This window comes from Phocoena phocoena, chromosome 10 (genome assembly GCF_963924675.1).
Source record: "Phocoena phocoena chromosome 10, mPhoPho1.1, whole genome shotgun sequence".
Lineage (NCBI taxonomy): Eukaryota > Metazoa > Chordata > Mammalia > Artiodactyla > Phocoenidae > Phocoena > Phocoena phocoena.
Genome location: NC_089228.1, coordinates 54,893,306 through 54,916,632, shown reverse-complemented (window position 1 = coordinate 54,916,632; position 23,327 = coordinate 54,893,306). Strand labels below are relative to the sequence as shown.

The following is a 23,327-nucleotide window of genomic DNA, read 5'->3' as shown; positions in this document are numbered from 1 at the left end:
CACAAGTATCTGCTTTAATTGACTGGCATTCTACTGGATTGGGGACACAGTAAGTATGTCATCAAACATAAAATAGTAAATAATGAGTATCAACAATTAATATCAAATAACTAAAGTGCTATGAAAACAAAATAAAGCATAGGGGTGCTATAGAGAATGTGACAAAATGAGAGGTCTGAGGTAAAGGACAGGAAAGCCCTCTGAGGAGACTGCATTTAACCTAAGATGCACATGATAAGAAGAAACCAGCATGAGACTACCTGGTGGGCCTGGAGAGGGAAAGGAGCTGTCCCAGCAGAGGAAAAGAGAGAAAGAGAGCTAAGCTGGGGCCAGTTCCTCATATTTGGGAAACAGAAAAAAGGCAAGGTTGATATATTATAGAAAAAAGAAGAGAAATGTAATAGATAGTAATATCTAGTAATGAATGAAATATGGCTACAGCTCAAAGAGACTGATTAAAAGTGATCAAATGAGTTCCAGTTGCAATGAATGGTGAGATTTTTCTATACCTGAACATATTATACTTATTGATTCCTTCTTTATCTCAGTTTTAATTTTTGAATTGAATGTTTTTCCATTTCTTTACCAAATTCTCTTTGAACACAATTAATCTATGGTTAAAAGATAGATTTAGATTATGATGCATCCAGACAAGGATGTCCGCTGGGGGTAGGTAGGTAGTCTGAAAGAAGCAGTTCCCAGACTAAGTGTAAGTAAACTTATTTTTTCTTACATTTTTCTTGAAATACACAGCCTCAGAGATCATTTTGTTCCTTGGGTATTGATACTTTTATGATGTAGCCGTCAAAGTGCTGGCTAGAAACATAGTTTCACCACAAATGATCCAACTGAAGAGGCTAGCATGGAGGAGTATTTACAGAAGTGTGGGCAGAGTTAAGGGGACGGATGAAGGGATGCTGAGATACCCAGAGATGAGCCACAGAAGGAAGCCTTTACCCCTGAGAGCAGACAGCAGGTGAAGCCATGTGCCCAGAGCCCAGTGAGACCCAGAGCCTTGGAGGAGGGGCCACCTAGAGGCGCTGTAGACAGGGAGGGATGTAACCCTTGCCAGACAGACGTGGTGCCAAAGCAGAGAGAATGAGGAGGACCAGCCAGATCTCTCTCTGTTTCCACCAGGCCTCCAGTGGTGACACCAATAAAAACCATCAAGTAACAGAGCAAAGGTGATACAGTCCATGGAAGGGTCACTTCTTTGGGGCATAGAGCAGAGCAGAGAAGGCGTATGGGGGAGGGCTAAGCAGAAAACATCAGCACACATGGATGAGTGAACTAATTTTCTTTCCTCTTGACTCCACTATTAAAAAGTAGAAATAGAAAGCAGTGCAAAGTCAGCAATAAATACCACCCGCTCCTTCTCCTTCAGACTGGCAATGGATACAGGTAGGTTGGAATGATGGCAGACTGGCTCTGTTTACAGAAAACAACTGCTCAAATCTAGAGTAACTTTGCCGTGATGTCTTTTTTCTGACATCATTTCTGACACCAAATATGTGGACTTTTGTGACATTGAATATGTGTCATTTTTCCATACTAATTATCCAGTTCTCTGACTCCAGCTGGGTGTCCAACAATTCATTTCAGTTTTAACACTAACTACTCAGAATTGTTATCAGGCTGCACAGGTTCAAGGGCTAAGTCCCACAAGAGTGTCCCCACTTCAGACACCACCACAAATGGGGTACCAGGCTACCCACAATTCTTCCCCACCCACTACAAATTCAGGGGTTCCCTTGACACCCCTCAGGCTTGAAAATTCACGAGAACTATCCACAGAACTCAGGAAAACACTTAAATATTTCCCTGTATGTCATAAAGGATACAGCTCAGGAACAGCCAAATGAAAGAGATGCATAGGGTAAGGAAGGGGGTGGGAGAATGGCTCAGAGCTTCTCTGCCTTCTCTAGGTGTCCCACCCTCCCAGCACATCAATGTGCCCACCTACCCATCAGCTCTCCAAACCCTGTTGTTCAGTGGTTTGAATGGAGGTCTCATCATATAGGCGCCATTGATTAAATCATTGGCTCTTGGTGGTTGCACTCAAATCTCCAGCGCCTCACCCATCCCCAGACACTGAAGAGTGGGCCTGACAGCTCCAGCCCTCTAATTCTTTGGTCTTTCTGGTGACCAGCCCTATTCTGAAGCTATCTAGGGGTCTCACCTTGAATCACCTCATTAACAGAAACTCAGGTATAGTCAAAAGTGATCCATTACAAATAACAGATGTTCCTTTCACTCGGGAAATCCCCAGAGTTTTAGGAGTTCTGTGCTAGGAACCAAGGACAGAGATCAAATTTATTTTTGTTATACCATAGTTGCCATGCAGAAAACACCTTATCTCGTCTTTCATCGCATCTTTCAAGAGGAATCAGAAATTCAACTTTTCATGTGAAGTCTCCCAATCTCTAAATGTTGACAACCATTTCAAATTTTTCAAAAACTCTTTGCAGCCCAAGCAAAACATTCGTGAAGGCTGGATTTGGCCCATGGTTTCCAGTTTGGGGCACCTGACAGAGAACTCCAGAACAGTGGTTTTCAACCCTGACTGCACACTGGCATCACCTCGGCAGCTTTCAAAAATATGTGCCTAGACTTCATGCTAAAGCAATTAAGTCAGAATCTCCTGAGCTGGGGCCCAGACACTGATATTTTTAAAAAATAGTTCCCTGATAATTTTAGTGTACCATCATTTTAAAAATAAGCTTTTTTATTTTGGAATAAGTTTAGTTTTACAGAAAAGTTACAAAGGTAATACACAGGTTTTGTACACCCTACATCCAGTTTTCCCCATTGTTAACCCTTTGCATTACCATGACATATTTGTCAGAATTAAGAAACTGACATCAGTACATTATTATTAACCAAACTCCAGACTTCATTGGAATTTCACCAATTTTTCCATTGATATCCTCTTTTCGTTCCAGAATCCAATCCCTGGTACCATTTTGCATTTGGTGGTTTTTCTCATCAGTTTGCTCTGGTCTCTGACATTATCTCAGACTTTCCTTGTTTTCCATGAGTAGTCCCAGCCAGGTATCCTGGAAAATGTCTCCAGGTCTGCATTTTTCGATGTTTAGTTCATGATGGGATCCATGTTATGTCTAAGTTCTGGAAAGAATACCACACAGGTGAAGTGCCCTTCTTGTTATATCATATCAGGGTATAATCTCCATTTCTGAGAACACCTACTCTAGTTAATCATGGCTGAATGAAATGGAGATGGCTGGCCCCATCCAGCTTCAACACAGATGAAAGCAGATCAGGGCAGGAAATCAGGAGTGATGACAGGAGGCCAGCAGTGGAGCCCCATCCCTTCCAAACAAGCCAACGAACTCAGCGTCAACGGACAAATGTTCCATTGCAGGCTTCTCCACCAACTCAACTTTAGAGAAGCCACTGCTTTCTGGTGTTATTTTCTTCCTCTGTACCATGTAGAAGTTGGTATTTCCAGTCCTGAATATATGTGATTCTAAAGTTTTGGAGTGGGTTTTCATGAACCAAATATTGTCCATAGCTCCATTTCATAAGAGGAATGTGCTTCAGTGCTAAGCAAGGGGCCACCAAAATGTCAGAGTTTCTGCAAAGGGAGGTGGTAGGAAGGCCAGTCTACTGCCCTAATTTGCATTTATGACACTTGTCTCCTAAAGATGTCAAGCACCTCGAAGGAAGAAAACAAATTGCAAAAACTGAGAAAATTCAACTCCTTCACTCCTCTTTCTTGCTGAAGTTCAGTATTATTCCTTCTGTTACCATGGATTGTGAAGTCAATGACATAATTTGTTTTTTACAAAATCTTTTCATGTTGACACTTTCAGCAAATCTTACCGGAAGCGAGGATGAATGGCTTGCAAAGCTGTATGTTCTAAGTTGCCAATAATTTGTACGGAGCCTGTGATTGCAAAACCACAAAAATTTCACAATAGTGGAAACCTTTCATTAAGCATCATAAATGACAGGGTGGATTTGTTTTAACTATGAGCATAATCATGCTTATTGATTTAAGATCATAAACTGAGAGATTCTCCATGGAGGTGAGACAGGTAGGCTGCAAATCGTTGTACACAATACTTTGCCACCTCTGTGTGTTAAGTCTGACCCAGAACATTCTCCCGGTATTGGATCAGGCTCTCATCTGGTGTAATTTGCCCATGGGGATTGTATTGGCTATGAAACTAGCACCTATTAGTAGCTGTTGTAAAAAAGAAATGTTCTCTAAATCACAATTCAGTGGTGCGTTTCGAATGACTGAAGCCAGGTTCCTAGGCACAGAGACAAGAAAGAATGTCAAACAGGACCTTTAATGCACGTTTGTATTTAAACATCAGACCTAACAGAAAACCCTGAGACTTTATACAATGATTGGAGCGTTGTAGGAACCTAATTAATGCATCGCATTGTCGGGTGAATGGTTGGCCAGGCACACGAGCTCTTCTGAGGGATGTGAGAGGGTTCAGGTACCGCCTAGAAAGAATGAGTGCAGTTGTAGGGATTCAGTGGCCCATCTGAAGGGGCCATGGAAAGGCAGCTTTGTCTGGCACGCTGCCTTTTCAGACCCACTTGATAATATTAGTGTCAGTTTCAAGTGGAGCGCATGCCAGATTGCAGATAGCTTGGGCTGGCATTTCAAATAGGCTAATTGTGAAACTGGAGAAGAAAATGGTCACATTCTTGCTAAGGTGGCCATTCAAATGCAGTCTCTCCCCCAGAGTTCCATGGGTCTCACTCTGAGCCTTTCCCCTCGGCAGCTCCTCGATTTCCCTCTTTGCTGGGATGGCTTGGCCTTGTTAAAATGTGCCCTGTGTATTAAAATGAAATTGTCACTGCCGGGTGATGCCACATAACATGGTTTGACACTAAGCACTGGCAGCTACAGAAAACAGACTTTTATTGCATTTATTCTTTCAGAGATGAGAGTCTCTAAAGGCTCCTGCAGACATATACTTAGTTAAATCTGAATGAAGCCAGAGTGAACACTCTACGCTGCTGTCTGGTGTTCACAGAAATGGCCCCCACTAGGCTTGGTGGGGCTGTAAACCAGTCTTAACAAAAGATGATCGTACTAGAATCCAAAAGGGAAGATATGAGGCTTTCAAACCAGGACAAAAATGTTTTAGGTGGATGGATGAGATGAAGCCACCAAGCACACACACGCTATCCCCCATCCAGTTTCAGTGTGCGTTTAGAATTCCGTGTCGTTTTAAAGACAAAAGGGGAAGGGTTTGATTTGTAGGACTCTGGCAAGCAAGCTTTAGATTCTTAACTGCCTTTTATCTAGATGAGTACCCAGAGAGCAACTGAACAGGGAGGGGGCCCTGGGGCATAAGCTTTTCATTCCATAGCTCTCCTGGAATCAAAATTCCATAAAGCAACATCTGTAGTAATTAAGGACGCACATTTCCTCTCCCATTCATGTCTCTGCTAGGAGGGAAGGTTATCTTCCCTAAGAGACAATGGATAGTGGGTCCTTTGGGAAAAGAGAAAGAGCAGAATTTGAATTCTTTTGTTCCTAGAAATGGAAGTTTCCTAGTTAAAAAAAAATTAAGGGATTTCCCTGGTGCCACAGTGGTTAAGAATCCACCTGCCAATGCAGGGGACACGGGTTCACGCGCTGGTCCAGGAAGATTTCCACAAGCCGTGGAGCAACGAAGCCCATGCGCCACAACTACTGAGCCTGTGCTCTAGAACCCGCAAGCCACAACTACTGAGCCTGCGTGCCACAACTACTGGAGCCCACATGCCACAACTACTGAAGCCCACGTGCCTAGAGTCCATGTCCCACAACAAGAAGAGCCACCGCAATGAGAAGCCCGCACACCACAACGAAGACCCAATGCAGCCAGAAGTAAATAAATAAATTTATTTTTTTTAATTAAAAAATAACAAGTTGGAAGATGTAAAAGATTCCTCTGGAAAGAAAATGTGAAGGAGTTAGCAAAATTATACTTAGCTGCTCCTCAATATTTGGAATGGGAAACAATTCATCTTATCTTTCTAATCCAAATATCCTCTGATTTGGGGGAATTTGTGATTAAGCAGTGAATAAAATGCTATTTTTGTTGTTATTTTTATTTATTAAAAGTGGGTATTATTAAGCTTAAAGAGTTTTAGCTTTGAATTTCGACACAAAAGTGAGTCACTCTTCAGATGTTCTTCAAAATAACACTAGGTAGATCCAATGGGCATCTAATAAATGAACATTAACCTATTAACGTCAGATTAGTTTCCTGTGCTTTCTTGTCATATTAGGACCAGCTACGTAATTTGTGGGATCTAGTGAAAATTAAAAATACAAGACCCCTTGTTTAAAACATATTAAGGATGTCAGGATGGTGACAGCAGAACTTTAAATCAAGTGCAAGATTTTTCTAAGCACAGGACTCTGGTACTGCATGTGTACCCCTGACATTGGTCCTGCTCTGCTTCACCATCTTATCAATACAGAAAAAATGTGCATCTTTCCCATGCTTCCTAGGAATGTACATTGGAAAATGTTTTGTTTTGAGTCATAAGGTAATTATAGCTCCCCAGATGGAACGTGCTTTTGAAACCATCTTCAAATAAAGCTACCATATGATTCTGCAATCCCACTCCTGGGCATATATCTGGAGCAAACCGTAATTTGAAAAGGTACATATATCCCAGTGTTCATAGCACTATTTACAGTAGCCAAGACATCGAAGCAACCTAAATGTCGATCGACAGATGAATGGATAAAGAAGATGTGGTATATACATACACAATGGAATATTACTCAGCCATAAAAAGGAATGAAATAGTGCCATTTGCAGCAACACAGATGGACCTAGAGATTATCATACTAACTGAAGTAAATCAGACAGAGAAAGACAAATATATGATATCACTTATATGTGGAATCTAAAAAAAAAAAATGATACAAATGAACTTATTTACAAAACAGAAAGACTTACAGACTTAGGAAACAGACTTATGGTTACCAAAGGAGAAACATGGGGGTAGGGATAAATCAGGAGCTTGGGATTGGCATACACACACTATTATATATAAAATAGGTAACCAACAAGGACCTAATGTGTAGCACAGGGAACTCTACTCAATATTTTGTAATAACCTATAAGGGAAAAGAATCTGAAAAAAAAATAGATATATATGTATGTATAACTGAATCACTTTGCTGTACACCTGAAACTAACACAACATCGTAAATCAACTATACTTCAATAAAAAAAAAAATTTCTTAACCTGGTAACTCAGATGCTCTTGCCTGCACCCCTCAGCTTATCTCCAAGAGTTTCCCTGAGTGAACCTTCCACTGGGCCACAGTGCTCTACTCACTCTACCCCATCTACAAGGACACAGCCTGCCCCCTCCCAGCCTGGCCCCTACCCTAGTTACTTCTGCAAAGGCCTTTCTGTCCTCCTGTGCCCACTTCTCAGAGTTTTCCTGGCTTCTGCAATTCCTCTCACATTTGAATTCCTCTCGGTGTAATAAATATATAACTTATTTGGCATTTGCTTATATATATATATTTTTTTCCTTTTCTTTTTTTCTCTGCATGTAATATGAATATGAAAACACACATAAAATTTGGATGTAAGAAAGTTTTACAACTTGTGTCAAAGGGCTCCATTCCAAGAAAGTTCATATTAATAACAGAGCAGAAAATCCAAAATTATACACTTTACCTTTTAGACAAAAAATTTCACACATTTCATACACATTCTTTTATATGTATGTGTGCCATTTCTTAAGTCCGTTTTTCCTCTAGTGTACCGTTTGTGGGAATTAATTTCTTTTGATCACAGTTGACCCTTTAATTTTTATCTTCCACACTCTTTTACAAAATAATAAAGTCCAGATATAGTTACTATTTAGAAAATGTTGCTGATACTGTTCTACTTAGGGGAGAGCAACACTGCTAATGTTGACAGTATGATGCTATGGCCCCGAATGTTATTCATTAGCTTGTATCTGAGATGCCAAAACTTGGCACAAGAAACCCAGTCTAGGAATATTGATACCTAGTTTGAAAAAATAGAAGATTGTCTGAGATTGAAAATTAAGAAAGTTCAGGACCTGAGGTTTGTGTATATATGTTCTCCTCCCACATTTGGGACCCCAAATAACTCCCTTTTATCTCTCACCCAGTGGGTTTTCAATAAAGCCGTCATGATGCTGCTGACAACACCACTGCGTGAATCTCCTGTAGGCCGCCAGTTGTTTAAACGCAATGCATCCCCTCCCCTTGTTTTGTGGAGACCCTTGAGGTACAGCTTAGTAGTTCCTGTGCAGGTTGGTGTCACCCAGGCCTCAGGTAAAAGCCCGCCTCCGCCACTTAACTGCCAAGGTGGTTCATGTCACTAAGCCTTGCTGCCCTCACTAGTGTGAAAGGCAATAACGAGACCTGCCTCTCCGGTTTGCTAACTCAGACATTCAACACACATTTATTGAGCACTTTCAAGTGCCAAGCATTGCTGTATGGATTAAGTAAGATAATGCCTCAGGATTACGTCTGGGTGATGACTCTGCACAGCGCCGTCCACGGTGGCAACATTTAGTAGAGTAAGTGATGCTCTTAGTAGTGATGGGTTTGTGATGTTCTATCCACCTGGTCATGGTGGTCATGGCAACAGTTGGCGGTTCTGGTAAAATTCTGAAATCAAGCTTTTCTATGGTTTTCTTAATTTCCTTTTCTTTTTAATTTATTTTTCCTGGATATGTACAACTTCATGAAAGCATATGATCCCCTGTTTACTTCTTTTCCCAGAATGGAGTCTACTGAAAAATGTGAAGTGGTGATTCAACATTTTAATGGAAAATATCTGAAAACACCACCAGGCATCCCAGGTAAGAAATACCATAAAGTAATCATTAAATAATATCTAGGCTCATTGCTGTTATCAGAATGAGTATATAGGAAAGCCCATGGTTGGCCACTGGGAGGGAAATTTTTGCCTTTAAAAATATGTATTTTTTAATACTATGTAACAACGCATCTTTCTCAAAACTACCAAAAGTTTCTTGGTGATTGTTCTTTGGCCTGTCTTTTGAATCTCTGCTGCTAATTCCCTAAAGTGAATTAGAAGAAAAACATAGCAAAGAATAGGTTAAAATGCACTCGAAGTGAAGAAAGTTTGTGACTCCTATCATTAATATTGGTATCCTGATTTCTAATTTGTAACATACCTAAACGGTGATATATTATAAATAAAATGACAGTGGCATCCATAGATTGAGGCCAGTTGACAGACGTTTCTTACCAGTCCATGACAAGAAGAGTACAGAAAAGGAGAGTAAGCATTTAGAAACTTTTATAGCAATATGACATTATCATGAAATCTTAGTGCATAACTTCATATTTTACAAAAATATCAAATGTACATTGAATTTATTTTAAGCTGTCCATGCATCAGAGATAGTCTAGGAAGCGCCAATCTAGGCTACCTCAGGGCATTTCACATTTCCAAAGGCAAAATTCTTAAGATTTGACACGCGTTATAAGATGGTATAACTTTATGCTATTAAGAATTATAGTCAATGTAAAAGAATTGACTACATCACATGTATCAGGATATGAGCTAGAAATACCTCAACATGATATTAATTTGGAAGTAGTATATATGAAAAGTATTGAATATTAAGTGAATAAATTAAAAAATATATCTTACTCATATGTCAATAAAACTGGAAGAAAAAATATATCTTACTCATGCATAAAAATATTAAAGGTTGAGTGAAGTTCTAAAAAAATTTATAACAAATAGATAAGGAAATATCTGACTATACACGTTGGTTTATTTGTTGCTTTTCGATTTTCCGTGATTCTCAGGAGAAAATATGTGAAATTCTTCAGTCTTACAATATTTTTCCTTTTGATGATTTTAAGCTGCCTCTCTGTAGTGTCTGCTACATGAAGTATCTACTATTTAAAACCCATGGCTAAAGAGTTCAGGGGTTGAGCATTTTGGTTCCTTAAAGTATATTGAGGTTATATAGAAAAGGAAGTCTGAACAAAAAGAGAAATATTTTTGTGGGGGGATCAGGTTCCTTTTATGACTCACTCAGTTTTGGGAGGATGTTGGGAAAGGAGAAAGGCCCTTCAGACTGACACTTGGATGATCTGGAAAATCCCAAAGTAGGGCCCCCGGTTAATCACGAGCGGCAGTGAAGTTGTACCTCAATTTGGTTAGTTTCCATGTGTGACATTCCCTTGAGAACCGGCTGCATTATGATCCAATTGGAGACATATGGTGTTGTTGAGAAAAGAGTTAGCAGTTTTCATCTCAGCATGTCAGCTGCCCTTGCATTTTAAGAGAAATACTTTTTTTTTTCTCTTAGCATAAAGGACATTTTAAGACACTCTGCTCAGACCCATCACTGAGTAAAGGAATTGCATTGTTAAAGGATTTTCCCCTTATTCATCTTATTTTAATCCAACAGATGGCCACCTATATAGAAGGCATTCAAACTAGACGTGAATTACATGGTTATGAACAAAATAGGTGGAAATTATTGTTGATTGAAGTTTTAATACAAGTCTCAGTTTTTTATGATTCTTCCTTTTTGGAAAAAGACAGTGAAATCCTTCTTGACCTGATTGATTTGAAATTGTTTTAGGTTAACCCATAGAACATACAGCTGACTAATAGAATTTAATGCTAAGGACAAATAAAGTTACTACAAGTCCCCCAAAGATCTGAGCATCCTTCCTTGAATAAGAAGGCTGTGATATCAACCTATCTAATATCATAGCTACGACCCAGTGAGAACATTGTGAATAGCAAGAACTTAGTTATGGGTTTCTCTCTCACTTTTATCTCGTGGGACCATGAGAGGCAGAATAATTACACTCAGTTAAAAACTCTTAAGAGATACAACTTTATGCTTCTGAGATTAGCCTTCAACATAATTAAATTGAATATACAATATCGGTCATCGTCAATACTTGAATTTGCTTGTTTATGCTTACTTTGGAAGTCAAATAGAGTTTAATAAAGGCTTCAAATGCTAACCGAAGACATAATTTTTTTAGTGAAGTATAGTGGATTTACAATGTTATATTAGTTCAGGTGTACAGCAAAGTGATTCAGTTATATATATTCTTTTACATATATATATATTCATACATATTTATATTCTTTTCAGATTCTTTCTCCTTATAGGTTATTACAAAATATTGAGTACAGTTCCCTGTGTTATACAGTAGGTCCTTGTTGGTTATCTATTTTATATATAGATAAAAACATATAGATATACCATGTAGTGTGTATATGTTAATCTAACTTCTAATTTATCCCTCCCCCTTCCCCTTTGATAGCCATAAGTTTGTTTTCTATGTCTGTGAGTCTGTTTCTGTTTTGTAAATAAGTTCATTTATATCTTTTTTTTAGATTCCACATATAAATGATATCATATTATATTTGTCTTTCTCGCTGGCTTACTTCACTTAGTATGATCATCTCTAGGTCCATCCATGTTGCTGCAGATGGCATTATTTCATCCTTTTTTATGGCTGAGTAGTATTCCATTGTATATACGTACCACATCTTCTTTATCCATTCATCTTTCAATGGATATTTAGGTTGTATCCAGAGAAAACCATAATTCAAAAAGACACATGCACCCCAACATTCATTGCAGCACTGTTTACAATAGCCAGGACATGGAAGCAACCTAAAGATATTTTATTTGATATTTAATTTGATATTTAAATTTGGTGTGGAATAAAATGACATAATGCAAGAGGCTGGTATTTTGGAAATCACTGAAGTAAAATGACTGCTGGGTTCATTTACTCCGTCACAACAGGGATAATTAAACTTGCATGCATGCTGTTTGCCTTTCTTGGTCCTCATTGCTTATTTCTTGTAGATGGTTGAAGTCTTATTTTCAGAAACTCATACCTTAATTCTATTTTCTGTTCCATCTTGAGGCATGTGAGTAGGATGTCACAATGAGCCCTGATATCTAGTGAATCCTTTGATATTTTCAAAAGAAGTGATGAATTCCTAACTTTTTAAATACTAATGTAGCTTTAGAGAGATGGTCCTTGCTTGTGGGTGCTAATCAAAATCATCTATAATTGATCTGACCACTTGCAATTAAAATAGAACTTTAAAAAATTGTAAAAACCTCAGTGTTTCACTTTATCAAGATTTGGCATTTTGAATTCAGAAATTTGTGGGTTTTTAGAGCAGCACATGGATGGTTTCAATGCAGTGCTTTAAGGTTGTGTGAACGAGAGACCCACAAGGATCCAAAAATGACCTAAGATCTTTCAGACCCTAAGACAGCTGTGGAAAAGAGTGAGCCTTGCTTCTAACCTCCCTCTAAGCAAGCAGAGAGAAATCAGTACCATATTCACATCCCTTCCTTCTTCATTAGAGATAACTTGGGGAAATGTGCCATTTTTGTTCTGTCACTCTTGACAGTGATTCCTCTTAAAGTAAATGCAAAGTTCATTATTTTCCTGAGATGATGATCTAGTTTCCAAATCCCATCCTGTGTCATTTCTATAGAAGAACAAGATAAAAATCTACATCAACCCAAAACTCTGACATTGATCAGGCTTTCTCTCTCTGAGTTCCTCCAATTTGTTCATAACAGATTTAATTTTAATGAATACATCATGGATTGTTAATGCCTATTATAGCCTCCCAGAACTAGCTCTGTTCACTTTGAATTATAACGTTGTCCCCAGATTTTGGCTACCTGGATCATTGAAGCTAGATATACATCAAAAAAAATCTAATTATTCGAATTCTGGTATGTGAGGTACAGGAAATTAACTAAGACCATGTGGCCGTGTTGCTACCAGCAGGTGGGAAGCAGCGGCCAAAGACATGTTAAATAGCGTCAGTCATGTCATTGCTCTGCAGAAAGGGATCATCCGGTATTTTCTCCCTCCCCTAGAGGGAAAAGAAAACACTGTTCCATAAATGTCGCATGTCGTACATATTGATCTTGATGTTTTCTGGACAAAATGAAGCATCATTAGTTGCTTGCTTGCTTGACCCCAGACATTTCTTTGTTCCAAAACAAATTGCACAGCAACTTGTGCAGCCCCAAAGCGTTACATTTTAAAACCTCTAACAGAAAGGGTAAGTTCCTGGGCACTTCAGGGATCTGTAGGGCATGAACTAGAAAAGCTCACGTTCAAAGAGCCCGGGAGCACCACGTGGAAAGGCTTCGGCATCTAAGAACATGTATTGACGAGCAGAACATTCAGACTGCTTTGAGGAAAAAGAAATCACGTTTTGCTCTTAAACTAGGCTTTTGCCTGTAAGCACACGTTCTTATCAGTGGAGCAGTCTTTTCAGAAGACAATGGAATAACCCACTTTTAGTATGATTTTATTACTCTTTGGATAATTATATCTAATCCCAGTTGAACTCCAAGAAGTAGGGAAGGGTTGAGAGAGACCTCACCCTATTTGGGGATCTTTTCAATTTTAGCAAATCTTCTGATCAACAGAAATTTGGACAGATGAATCATGTTTTCCTAATCAGTAAAATAAACTATGTACCTTCTTGATCCTTTTTTTTTTTTTAATTCATTTTTGGCTGTGTTGGGTCTTTGTTGCTGTGCGTGGTCTTTCTCTAGTTGTGGTGAGCAGGGGCTACTCTTCATTGTGGTACGCAGGCTTCTCATTGCGGTAGCTTCTCTTGTTGAGGAGCACAGGCTCTAGGTGCGTGGGCTTCAGTAGTTATGGCTCACGGGCTCTAGAATGCAGGCTCAGTAGTTGTGCCGCAAGGGCTTAGTTGCTCTGCAGAGTGTGGGATCTTCCCGGACCAGGGCTCAAACCCGTGTCCCCTGCACTGGCTGGCGGATTCTTAACCACTGCGCCACCAGGGAAGTCCCTGATCCTTTGATATATAATTTTACGATTGTATGTTTATGTAAATAAAAACTGTGTAGGACTTTGGATGTGTATGTGTATTTAGGGGAGCATTCAAGGAAAAATATTTACAGTCTGATAATTTTTTAAAGAAAATGGAAAAAATTAATGTTGTTTGCATAAATTTCAAACTTCCCTCAGAGTAATGTATCAACAATGTACTAAAATGAAATTTAGATTACAATTCTGAATATTTGAGGAACAGACACATTTTTATCAGGGAAAATGTTGCCAACTCTCACAAGCAGTGTTTCCTCAGTGGTACCAGTCTGATAAGTCACAAATGCAACTATAGTTGAGTAAAAGGCAGCAAATAGAAAAGTATTATCGTGTACAGTTCAGTAAAAATATATCTCTGATTCTACTCACGAGAAGCACTGCCTAACTCTGAGTTTTTCTTCTTTGTGAAACTAAAGCATCATTTGCATAATAAACTTCGCAAATACCTTGATCCCCAACTGGGCGTTGCCTTAGATTTCTCGTTAGTAAGAGGATTTTTGCAGTACTTAGGAGGTACTTTCTGTTGAGCTCTTCATCTTTAATGTTAGTGATGCTTTCTAGATTATTTCTATCTACCAAACACATAGTTGGTTGCTTCATGGTGAAACACTGCTGGAGTATTATTAGTGAATTTCACAGAGCAAACTGACCACTTCATAGCCAATAGAGTCTTAGAGGCTGTGAAGTCTATGTTCTTGGCCAATCATTTCTCAGCCTTTCTATGGAGCCATACCTGATACGGTGAAGGTAGTGACAGAGATTATTACATTTTGAAATCTGGATAGTGAGAGGCCAGATAGAGAGGGTACAGGGGATCATCTTCAGGAGATTAAACATGATTGGAATGGGTTTTGAGTCCTGTGCTATAGCCCTCCTCTGCCTGTGATAACAGCTGAGGAAGAGGGGTGCATCCAGGAAGCATCCCACATCAAGCATCCAGCAAATCTCTCCACTGTTGTAATTCAGGGAAAATCTATAAAATCTAAAAATCTATAAAACCTCACTCAACCTGATATGGGTTTTCTGCAAAGTTTGGGGGAGTTATCACTCCCTAGTACAACTCTCAATCAATGGGAAATGAGAGTCAGCAGATTCTAGGAGTTTCCCACAATGGTAACAAGCTCAGTGAGGCACCTTTTATTGGCTTTTCTTTCTTCCCTTTCTTTTCCTTTCTTATTATGTTTCTGCTTCCTGGCCTCAGCTCCCAATTAAACTATTTTGTTCCAGGCTCTGATTTGGGGGAACTCAAATTAAGGAGGGTGATCCAGCAATTGTGGTAGAGAATTATGTTTTGATTTAAAACTTCTGGCCATAGAGGAAGAAGGGAGATACAGCTTAAGTAGTGAAGTGAATTTCATTGACCAAATATATTGTTTTCATTACTTTATTTTAAAAATTTATAGTAGCATTTATGAACCATGTATTAGGGATGATAAAGGTGAATATTAGTGATCCTATACAGATGGTAGTCGGAGTTTAAATTTAGCAAGAGAGATGTGTAAGACAATGAGGATGAAGTGCCACCATGACGTGGCTGACCTTTGAAAAACTGCAGACATGAAGAGGTGGTCATTGATGCAAATGGGGAGAGAATGAGGGCCCAGGAAATAGTCATAATGCCAGCAAAGTGAAGGTGAGGGGTGGGCATAGAAAATCATGACACAGAGAAAAGAATTTGTGAGATTTTGGTCTTGGATAAAGGTAGAGTGGTGGCCGTTGATAATGGGTCCAGTGTGGGAACATCTGGAGTTGATGGAAGTGAAATGATCTTTAGTTGAACAACTTGGTCTTCTGATTAGTATGTTGGGAGGGTTTTCAACAATGTTGTAGATTTCCTCACTAACCTTCACTCTTCCCTTGATCTTCCCTAAAGTTCTAATCTTCATAGGAGAAGGTTAGGGAGGGTGAAGAGTGATTTTTTGTTTATGTATTTGATTCTGAGTTTTCTGAACCAGGGTTTTGTTTAGTTGTTTTATTTGTTTTTATTATTGTTGTTGCTTCAAGTGCTATTGTTTAGCTCAGTGTAGATTCTCAGTAAATGTTCTTTGAAGTTGATGCACAATTCCATGAACTGAATAACCCTCATACTTATATTTGTTTTTAATGGAATTCCTGAGGATGTATGGGGGATGCCCACCTTCTGTGTCATCAACAAACTTGGAGGAAAACATTGAGAGAAATCTTTAAATCTTTTCTTAATTTCTCACAAAAATTCTCTACAACACATTTGTATATCTAAATATACAGAGAGAGAGAGCTACATATTCACAAGAAAAAGAAACTTAATTTGATTGAGAAAGATTCTAGTTGCTTTTTAAAAAGCCTCATTTTCCAGGACTGCTTTCCAAGGTGTTATGCTGGTAATCAAATTGTTATTTCTTTAAAGAACTCATTCTTGAATGGGACAATGATGAATTCTGCTTTCCGGCACAGAAAATAATATTGCCTGATTTATGTTGAAATAATGTCTAGATCTTAACTTCTTGCCACTGGATCTAGTTAGGCACTATTACTATGCTGTACTTTTTTTTTTTCTTTTTTCACATAAAAATGTGACTATCTTGAGAATAAACAGAAAAGAGAGTTTCTTGGTCTATGCTTTTATTCCTTTTGGCATAAAGTCACTTCTCTCTGCCTATAGGAAGTACTGCATTGGCTTATTATTCCTATTATAATATTATATATAATACAATATGTAGTGTTTAATCAATATGATATGGACAATATGTTTTGCTGGTCATATATTTTCTATAATTATGTATAAGCACCAATGAATAGTAGCAGAATTTGTCTAGAGTCTGCACTTGGCTCCAGAATCTGATTTTTTTAAATCAAAATTTCATGGAACTGAGAAGAGGGATGAAGAGGTTTTCTATACATCTCCAGAATCACGAACCATCTTCGTCTATTTTTATGTAAAATAAAAATTCCATTCAGGTCTTCAAAAATTTTCTGCATTGAAGATTTCACAGTAAAGACTTACAAGGGAATTCCCTGGCGGTCCAGTGGTTAGGACTTTGCGCTTCGACTGAAGGGCACCCCGGTTCCATCCCTAGTTGGGGAACTAGAATATCACATGCCGCACAGCGCAGCCAAAAAAAAAACTTACAAAATAAATTACAAAGCCTTAATTTTATTCCTAAAATGATGTTGGGCTTTGCCTTCTGTCAGCATTGCTAATGAGTAGTTAAACCATGAGTGTCTGTCCGAATGAGTCCTATTAGCAAGCAAAGAGGTTTGAGTAGCTTAAGACCAATTAAGACACAAGCCACAGAAACCAAGCTCTGAATAATTAAGTGCTTAGTGCATTTCCACATCTAGAGATTCACTTAATAGGATTGATTTAAAAATACATTCTAACCAATTTTTGGATAAATTGATAGTAGCCTGAATTAAATTCTCACCACTCTCTGCTCGTAACTATCAAGAAGCCTGCCATGTACACAGCTCACTATTTATGATCTAATTTTTTAGAATGAAAAGTCTGCAAAGTTTAAGAAAATATTTTAAGAGGAATATAAATGAAAACGCTCATTGAGAGCTCTGAACCAGCCATCATTTATCTTATAACTGTTTCCTCTGATTTCTTACCTCTTTAAGCCTATGAATGATGAATCAATTAGTTTATTTATTATTTTAGTCATTTTTCATTACAGAAGAAGAAATCTTTCAAAGGATATTGGCATGTTTTTGATCTTTTTTTAGAATTCATATATTTCAAAGACATATTTATCCAATTAGATTGTATATTTTTCTAAGAAAAAACTTTAATGTTTATCTTTCCCTTTTCCTCAAACAACTCATAAACTATTTGAATGTAAAGACTGCACCTTGGTGTTCATGTCTCAAGCATCTAACCCAATGCCTGTCACAGAAGAGTACCAATAATTATTTGTTAAATGAGTCAATATCTACTTGTGATAGGCAGAATCATGCCCTTCCTCCCCCAAAGAACTCTAAGACCTAATCCCCATTCCCTGTGAATATGGCAAAGGAATTAAGGTTCCAGATGGAATTAAGGTTGCTAATAAACTGACCTGAAAGTAGGGAAATTATTCTGAGTGGGCCCAGTGTAATCACAGGGGTCCTTAAAAGTGGAGGAGGGGACAGGACAGGAGCTCAGAGGGATGCAATAGAAGGACTTGAGCCACCACTGCTGGCCTTAAAGATGAAGCAATGTGGGCAGCTAGCCTCTGGAATATGAAAAAAACAAGAAATTGGATTCTCCCCTAAAACCTCCAGGAAGGAACTCAGCCCTGTTGACACCATGATTTTATCCCAGTGGAATGTGTGTCAAACTTCTGACCTACAGTAGTATAAAGTAGTGAATTTGTATTATTATATACCCCCATGTTTTTTGTTAATTTGTTATAGCAGTAACATAAAACTAATAGACTAGTATAGAACTCATTTCAACTGAATATTGTCCAAACTGTTTCTAAATTACGTTATAAACAGCCTCTGGAGAAATTTCTTAGTTTCTCGTATTTTTAACTTTCTTTGTATTATTTGGTGGCTTGTATGTCAAATAGGAAAAACTATCCTGTTAATTATTTTGACTTTAGAGTTTCTTTATACCTTCTCATAAAGATATATTAGAATGGAAGACTGTTAAACATCCAAAAAGAGAGTCTTTGGAGATGGATGATAAGGTATCAGAGAACATTTTCCTTTTTTATTGAAGTATACTTGATTTACAATGTTGTGCTAATTTCTGCTGTACAGGAAAACAACTGAGTTATACACATATATACATTCTCTTTTATATTCTTTTCCATTATGGCTTATCCCAGGAGATTGGATATAGTTCCCTGTGCTATAGTAGGACCTTGTTGTTTATCCATCCTAGTATAATAATTTGCATCTGCTAACTCCAAATTCCCACTCCATCCCTCTCCTCACCCCCTCCCCCTTGGCAGCCACAAGTCTGTCCTCTATATCCACGAGTCTGTTTCCATTTTGTAGATAGGTTCATTTGTGTCATATTTTAGATTCCACATATAAGTGGTATCATATGGTATTTGTCTTTCTCTTTCTGACTTACTTCACTTAGTATGATAATCTCTAGTTACATCCGTGTTGCTGCAGATGGCATTATTTCGTTCTTTTTCATGGCTGAGTAGTATTCCATTGTATATATGTACCACATCTTCTTTGTCCATTCATCTGTCAGTGGACATTTAGGTTGTTTCCATGTCTTGGCCATTGTGAATGGTGCTGCTGTGAACATAGGGGTGCAGGTATAGAGAATGTTATTTTTGACCTAAAGAAAGCAAATATCATTTCAAACCATTTGTTTCCTTAAAATGTGCCAGGAAAAGTATACCACTGTAATCTAAATTCATGCAAATATTTAACTCTCAACCCTAATATTTGCTTTCAGTAATTGCTGTTATTAAAAAAAAATCATTAGGGTTTAGAAGAGCTCAAAGAGGTTATAAAGCTGATATCAGCCTTGAGTTTTAGGTGATTATATCTAAAGCATATATGATGCCCCATTCTGGCTCACTGTCCCATGAAATGAAGAGTGCCCTAAAGCTCTGAATAGGTGAGTCCCATAGGGAAGCTTAGTTTTGAGACATAAGTAGAAGTTCAGGGAGATAATTATCAATATTTATTAAGTGTTAACACGATATACAATTGGCCCTTGAGCAACCCCCGGGGTTGGGGCACTAACCCTTCTTGCAGTTGAAAATCCTTGTATAACTTATAGTTTGTTCTCTGCATATGTAGTTCCTCCACATCTGCAGTCCTACATCCATGGATTCAATCAACCTCGGATTGTGTAGTACTACAGTGTTTCAATTTACTATTGAAAAAATTCCAAGTATAAGTGGACCTGCCCAGTTCAAACCTGTGTTATTCAAGGATCAACTGTATATTCTTATTATTCAAGTGCTTAAATTTGTACTGATTTAAGTGCTTCTTATTATTCACAGGATTAAAATACTTTCAGGGAATTTACAAAAATATATCTCATACTATCTCCACAGCTTCCCTGACTTACCTGGACATATACATACTAGACACACGCTAAGTAAAGTAGCAATTGTTGATAGTTATCAGGCTTCTCTGCAAAAAAAGCAAGGACAGTTTCACTATTGATAAGACCTTTGTAGTGGTGGATAGAATTGCAATCCTGTGTAATGTGAGTGAGTAGGTTACTGGTGGGTAGCACGATTTAGCTGATCCCACTGTGTCTTGATAAAGGTACATCCCAAAGAATCAAAATTGTACCAATATAAAAGATAATGGAGTTTTAATACAAGCATTCCTAACAAAGCACAAAAGCATAGAAATCAAATATTGAAACTATTTTTTATGAGCAATAACTTTAAGATGGTGTGGTGTATTTGAACCAAATGGTGGTCCAGAGACCTGTGGGGTCCCTGAGATTCTTTCCCTTTCTGGTGGTCTGCAAGGTCAACATATTTTCATAATACTGGCATATTGTTTGCCTTTTTCACTCTGATTCTCTCATGAGCATAGAGTTGAGTTTCCCAGAGGCTACGTGATGTATGATATGGCAACAGATTGAATGCAGAAGCAGATATTAGAATCCAGCTGTCTTCCATTAAGCCCAAAATTACAGAGGTTTGCACAAATATAAAACAAGGCCACTCTTGTGTTTATTTATTTTGTTTTTGAATATTTTTTATAAAAATATATCACTTGTGGTATCATGTGATTTTAAAAATTTTTTTATTGGAGTATAGTTGATTTACAATGTTGTATCAGTTTCAGGTGTACAGCAAAGTGAATCAGTTATACATATACCTATATCCACTCTTTTTTTAGATTCTTTTCCTATATAGGCCATTACAGAGTATTGAGTAGAGTTCCCTGTGCTATACTTGTATACTTGTTAGTTATCTTAGGTCCTTATTAGTTATCTATTTTATATAGTAGTGTGTATATGTCAGTCCCAATCTCCCAATTTATCCCTGCCCCCCCTTACCCCCTGTTAACCATAAGTTTGTTTTCTACGTCTGTATTTTAAAATAAATTAATAAGGAAATATCTAAAGTTCTGGGTTTTTTAATGGTAAATATAAATAGATTTAACCTATGTAAGCAAAAGCTCTTTGGAGGGCTTCCCTGGTGGGGCAGTGGTTGAGAATCCGCCTGCCGATGCAGGGGACACGGGTTTGTGCTCCGGTCGGGGAAGATCCCACATGCCGTGGAGTGGCTAGGCCCGTGAGCCATGGCCACTGAGCCTGCAGGTCCGGAGCCTGTGCTCCACAATGGGAGAGGCCGCAACAGTGAGAGGCCCGCGTACTGCAAAAAATAATAATAATAATTTTTTAAAAAGCTCTTTGGAGTCTTTAATAATTGTTAAGAGTGTAAAGAGGTCCTGAAGCAAATATATAAACAATCAACAAACAAAACTTAACAACTTTGAATGTCCCTGATATAGAGTGAAGCTCAAGATTCAAGTCCTTTCATCTTCTCAGAATTAGAAAAGACTAAGGAAGATAGCAATGATAAAGATGAAGTTTAAAATAATCCTCTCATCTTTCTAATCTTATGTGGAAAAACTGGATGTGTTCTGGAACACTATTTTAAGTGGAATGATTAGGAAATACACTTCTATTAAATGAGTTACACTATTAGTTTTTGGAAGCAAGCATACAGATTCCTTAATTTATAGTGAGTCTTTTGTTTTTCAAATGCAGAGGCAATGGTTATGCTTCTAAACATATGCTTCATCATTTTATTAGCAAATAGTATATTGTTTGACCGAGTACATGAATGTTTTGTTGGAACAATGTGCATACACAGCATGTGTGGTGTGCACGGTTATGGGAATGGAAGTGTGTGATATGTGAGTGGCACATGAGTCTGTCGGAACTTAGGGAGAGTTTAAGGATAATATTTAAGAGCCAGAAGGCTAACCACAGATATGACATAGGAGTTCTGTTATCATCTTAAGGACTGCTAATTTCACATAGTGCTTGTCTTCCAGCTGGACTGTACTTTGGAGTTCTACCCACCATGTGGGATGCATCTTACAGACTTCCAGGTTTGCTAGTTGAAGTAAATAATAGCAGTAGTATAATAACAGTAACACATAACTAATTGAACACTGTATACTTTTAGTTTTCACATAATTTTTTTTTAATTTTCAGAAATGGTAGTCTCCTGTTCCAGAGTCCCAAAATCATGATTCTTTTAAGCTTATTGCCTCTTAACCTAATATAAAAGATCTCTAAGGAAAGTAGTTACCTAGTCATCTTTAGTAATTGGTTATCATTTTAACCCAATGAATTCATGTAAGAGATAAAAGAATGTTAGATACAATTTCTCCTGTAATTTATTTTGAAAAGACCCAACTTAATATTTGTTGACATCCTTTGACAGCCCCATCACTTTTCCCATCCCAAGGACAAGTGTTTTTCCTTTTTGCTGCATGTATGATGGTAAAGAAAAGTGCGACATCCACTTGCTTGAGAGCCTCCTGGCTGGGATGCTCTTTTTCCTCTGTGAATTTACTTGGCGGGAGAACATATTCTATAGAGAAAACCATCTTCTCCCTTGGAGACTAATGGATCTCGGTTTGACTTTTGGTTCTGTCTCTTGTTACTTTTGAATATGGGCAAGTTATTTAGTCTCTTGCCAGGCTCGTCAAGGACCCTAATGTTTCCATTAAGTGTTTATAATGCCTTCTTTACCGAAGTGTTGCTAGAATTAACTGAGAGATTTTGTGCAGCTCCACAAAAGTTCTGGCAGGAAATGGTAGATATTCCCTTTATAGGTAGCATCTGTTTGCATCATAAGAATCATTTCATCAACATCCACTCTCTAGGCTGGAAATATAATTTCACTTTTGAAACCTATGAACTATAATCATTGATGGACATTTATCTAGTACATGGACTGTATAAGGAATACCTCTCTTAGAGCTAGGTTAAAACCACCCTTCAATTTCCAAACTTTTTCACACATATCTCATTCTAGAATACTGTCCAATTAATTAAGTGTCTCAGCGGGAGCTCAACAGTTCTCTAGGGGGGTTAGAAAAAGTAGCGCACCAGATATATATTTACCTGAAATTTGCTGTGGTGACCCCCAATTCATAAATACTGGTCACACTTCTGATAGAACCAAGACAGTCGTGTTAATGCAGAGGGTCATTATTTTAGGTAAAACATCTGTAAAAACGAATGACCTCAAACCTCTTGTAATCATTTCTCGGCGTATCTTTGCACCTCCAGTTCACAGGTCCTAGGATCCCCCTCTACCCTAATTTCCCAAAGAAATCCTGCTCAAAAGTAAATATAACATTTTTCATGTAGATTTTCCTGATTTCCAACTTCTCTGCTCTTAAATTTCACTGCATCCCATTGAATTGTTTTCTCCTATATTGGGTATCCATTTGTGGTATAAAGCCTCGTGTGACAATTGCTGTCTACTTGCCTTATCCCACTGGATGG

General features: G+C 38.0%; 1 protein-coding gene across 1 annotated transcript in view; it reads left to right on the top strand.

Moving 5' to 3' along the window:
• The window catches only part of RBMS3 (RNA binding motif single stranded interacting protein 3), a 531,745-nt gene that overhangs the window by 321,875 nt on the left and 186,543 nt on the right, over positions 1–23,327 (top strand). The window contains exon 5 of the mRNA XM_065884879.1: positions 8,765–8,844. Within this exon, the coding sequence (XP_065740951.1) occupies positions 8,765–8,844 (80 nt within the window). The remainder of the gene's footprint in view (positions 1–8,764; positions 8,845–23,327) is intronic.